This window comes from Leuciscus leuciscus (assembly GCF_965113295.1).
Source record: "Leuciscus leuciscus genome assembly, contig: HAP1_SCAFFOLD_778, whole genome shotgun sequence".
Classification (NCBI taxonomy): domain Eukaryota; kingdom Metazoa; phylum Chordata; class Actinopteri; order Cypriniformes; family Leuciscidae; genus Leuciscus; species Leuciscus leuciscus.
This window is the reverse complement of record NW_028117962.1, coordinates 17,775-22,017: the sequence shown is the minus strand read 5'-3', so window position 1 is coordinate 22,017 and position 4,243 is coordinate 17,775. Positions and strand designations below refer to the sequence as shown.

General features: G+C 33.7%; 1 protein-coding gene across 1 annotated transcript; it reads right to left on the bottom strand.

Annotated features, from left to right (window-relative positions):
* Positions 1-861: 861 nt before the first annotated feature.
* On the bottom strand, positions 862-4,026 carry LOC309491963 (prostasin-like). Its single transcript, XM_082190992.1, has 5 exons — positions 3,936-4,026; positions 2,353-2,373; positions 2,086-2,248; positions 1,175-1,443; positions 862-1,070 (listed from the first exon to the last, which is right to left on the bottom strand). The coding sequence occupies exons 1-5, from the start codon at positions 3,988-3,990 to the stop codon at positions 895-897; spliced, it is 684 nt and encodes a 227-aa protein (XP_082047118.1). The 5' UTR covers positions 3,991-4,026; the 3' UTR covers positions 862-894.
* Between the last annotated feature and the right edge of the window lie 217 nt (positions 4,027-4,243).

The following is a 4,243-nucleotide window of genomic DNA, read 5'->3' as shown; positions in this document are numbered from 1 at the left end:
TCCGTTTTGTTTGACAATACTTTAAACGTCAACAAGAAGTGACGTCACCCAACATCACTTAAAGCACCCACTAATGATGTGAAACGCAGATATTTTACATGTCTAAAGCATATAAAGTCAATAAACAAATCTTAATCAACGTACTTTTTACCTGAGAACCATGAGAAACCATTATCAGCGAACTTCTGTTGACTCGAGAACTACTGCCTTTGGAAACCTGTTATATTTCCATATTTAATTTACTGCTTTTCAGCAAAGTACATCAAAAACATACATTTGAGTTTTGATCGAGTAACTTGTAGATCTGTGCTGACTCGAGCTGCTAACTGTTTCAGAAGGTTCAGTCCAATTTGGTGAAATAGTTCATCCAGTTCCCCACAAAATAACAACACTCTCGTAAACGCGCTCCGGACCGTTTGCCTGAGTTGAGGCTATGGATTACAGGTAATAATATTGTAAATAATGTTCAGTTTTATTGCACAGACTTAGCGTTTAGCTTCATAAGACCTTGATGTGTCGTCAGGAGCCACGGGTATCAATTTTGCCATACCCGTATTTGCTGTTGGACTCTCAAAATTACTGTAGCCAGTGACTTGCATTTTATGAATCACCATGGACCACGGTTTCAACTAAAAGTCTTCTTAACTGTTCTACTGAAGAATAAAAGTCACCTACATCTTGGATTGCCTGAGGGTGAGTAAACTAAGAGCAAATGTTATAATAGTTTTGGACTGCAACTTCATGCTTTTATCTGCAGATCAGGTGTAGTAAAAAGCAGTTGTAGTGTATGAGTTCATGATCAGTGGAGTAAAGACTGAGTTTAACTGAGCAACTAGGGTGGCAGTGTGAAGTGTGCAGGTGACCAGAAACTGGAGATAAGTTTTGTAAATTGTTTTAGATTAAAATGGGTTCAAATGAATGATGTCTTACCTGACATGAACTTTTCCCTCCCACATTTAAAAATCCAGCACAAATCATTTCGCTTGTGATGATCTCTCCATAAGCTTTAAAACAGGCACTGCTGTTGACAATTGGTAACATAATCTCCTGCAGTATGTCAGGTATCTGGCCTGTGACACAGATCAGAGGACAATTTTGGCAGCTTTTAATGGCCATTTACAGTAAATTGTTGAGCTTTAGAATATTGTTGTTTTGCAAGCAAATATTCACTCACCTCCAGACTGTAGGGTTCCCCATCCAGTCACCCAGCTCTCTTCACCTCCAGCATATACACTACCAGCAGCCGCCAGACAGACTGGCTTAATAATGTCAGAGAAAGTCACAGAAGAAGAGAGCTGGATCAGTGCTAAGTCGTTGGAAAACTTGGGATTGTTATAGTCAGGATGCTTGATAACTTGACTCGCTGTCCTGAATGCCTCATTAGGGTTTGAGCCCGATTGGCTCCGACGCCCGAAGTACATCACAGTGTCAGATGCACCGTATCTGTAAATAGAGAAAGTCTATTTTAATCCCACTATTATCAATTTACAATTGTATCTTAGTGTGATAGTTCGCCCAAAAATGAAAATTAGCCGATGATTACTCACCCTCAAGTCATCCTTAGTGTATATGACATTCTTCTTTCAGACAAATACAATCATAGCAAATACAATCGGAGTTATATAAAAAAATGTCCTGGCTCTTCCAAGCTTTATAATGGCAGTGAATGGCCATTTTTGTTTTGAAGTCCACAAAACTGCATCTATCCATCATAAAAGTGCATTCATCCATCATAAAAGTGCATCTATCCATCATAAAAGTGCTTCTATCCATCATAAAGTGCTGCACACGGCTCCATGGGGTTTCTAAAGGCTTCTGAAGTGAAGCAATGCGTTTGTGTAAGAAAAATATCCATATTTAAAAGTTTATAAAGTAAAATAACTAGCTTAGGACTTCAAAGCAGAAAAAAAATTCACTGCCATTATAAAGCTTGGAAGAGCCATTATATTTTATAATATAACTCCGATTGTATTCGTCTGAAAGAAGAATGTCATATACACCTAGGATGACTTGAGGGTGAGTAAATCATGGGATAATTTTTGGGGTGAACTATCCATTTAAGCTTAATTTTAGATGCCAACATACTCCAGGAAGCAGTGAGCTGCAGATAAAACCCAGTCTTTATTGATTAGACTCCCACCACATAAACCTCTTTCCCCGAGATAAATGATGACTTGCCACGGCCAAGACCCTTCCTTTGCATCCCCCCCTCCAACAATCTTATTGTTTAGGGGGGCTTGACCACATACTAATGAGAGAAAAAGTAATATGAGAATTCCTTAAAATGCCTCACAGACATAGAAGAAACATTCTGCGTGGAACAAGAGTTTTATGGTCATTATGACAACTTACCATCTAACTGGCAGAGGGAACCTGTGTGGGTAGACAAAGACAAAGTAGACAGTCATTTGTACAGAGCTGATAAAGTGTGACTGTTAAACTCTTACATCAGTGCTGGCATGTACCATTGGCATAAGAAAACAAGATAAAACCTTCACCTGAATAATGGTATTTATGGATTTTTAGCCAAAATCCCTGTTAAATTATTTCATAGTAATAACATGAATAAAGTAACAATCTTTAACTAAATTAGGCCAGTTTTACATGCAGTGTGTATGTGAATTAGCAGCAGGCTTACATTATGCTTTCACACTGGCAGTGTTTCTGCTACGTAATAGAACTGCATCTCATATACAGAAAATCCTTCTGCATTACAAGTTGTCCATTTTTGACAGATACTGAAGTTTCAATGTATAAAAGACTACACTGCAAAAAATGCTTTTCTTACTTTATATTTTTGTCTTGTTTTCCAGTCCAAATATCAAAAAATTCTTAAATCACGAAGCATTTACTAGATAAGTAAAATTACATAAGAAATTACATCTTGTTTTATAAAAACAGAAAAAAAGAAGAAATAAAAACATTAAATTAAGTTTAGTTAAGTTAAACCAAACAAAATGATCTGCCAGTGGGGTAAGAAAATAAAATCTTAATTCAAATGGAAAACAAGTTTATTTTTTGTACCCCATTGGCAGATAATTTTGCTAGTTTTAAGCAAAATTTAGATCACTTAATTTAGATTTTTTTTTAAATCAGAAAACAAGATAGAATTTCTTATGTCAGATATTTGGACTGGAAACAAGACAAAAATACTAAAAAAGTATTTTTGCAGTGTGTAAAATGTATTAAATATAAATCTTTTTGTGTATCATGCCATTACTTTTGAACCATGGACTATATTATTTAAATTAAAAAAATAATTATTAATATTATCATATTTGACAGATTTTATCATTTTAAATAATGACGCTATTGTAATTTAGAGCTGTGTTAAAGCAGAATCGGAACAGTCCTCATTGTTGAGTTTCCATTATTGATTCTGCTCTATAAACATAAAATAAATATGCTTTAAAAACTTTTTTTTAAATATGATTTGACTTGATTTTAGACATATACCAATTTAAATCAATCTATGAAAAAAACAATCTAGTTATAAACTGTTTTATAACTTTATAATTTTAAATACAATATTTATTATTGAAATGTCAAAATATTACAATTATTATGATATGCAGTATACTTACAATCATAAAACAGTAATATAATAGACGGTTAAAAGTTTGGACACTATTCATTTTTATTGTTATTATCACTATTTGAAAAGTATGGGATTTATAAAAAGACCAAAATATCAAACAAATCTAAACTATCTTCTAGTTTCTACAAGTTAACTACAAAAGCAATTTCAAGCATTTAACCACAAGTCTTTAGATCCAAAGGTTTTAGATTTATCATGAGAAATATCAATTCAGTCAAGTCTGTTGTGTATGTGTGCACAAAGGTTTTTAGGAATTCAATTGCTTGTCAGTTAATAAACAATTTAATTAAATGCTTCATTAAACTTATATAAAATTTTTTCAAGGTATAGATTTTACCTGCTATGTTGAGAAGTATGGTTCCGGCAATACACAAAGCTGTGTTAATCTTCATCCTTATCTTCTGGTCTGTGATATTACTGCTGTCTCCTCAACTGTCAGGTTTAATGAGATCTAAAATAATTACTGCCATAATTATCAGGTTTTTCATTGGTGTTTATTTTGCATATGGGTGGGTCCAACTACTTTTTGAAAAATTAGAAGAATTTATTATCGTCACACAACCAGTAAAACCAGACCAGTTTATGCAATAACTGCAATTTCCTGTAAGTGACTTTATATCAGGAATTATACTCTCATTTAAAGAA

Bases quoted from the DNA above. Each gene is read 5' to 3' on its own strand.
- LOC309491963 (XM_082190992.1), bottom strand. From the start codon at position 3,990: ATGAAGATTAACACAGCTTTGTGTATTGCCGGAACCATACTTCTCAAC. The intron at 2,374-3,935 runs GTAAAATCTATA...CTACCCACACAG, and splicing joins CATACTTCTCAACATAGCAG to GTTCCCTCTGCCAGTTAGAT. The intron at 2,249-2,352 runs GTAAGTTGTCAT...TTCTCTCATTAG, and splicing joins TTCCCTCTGCCAGTTAGATG to TATGTGGTCAAGCCCCCCTA.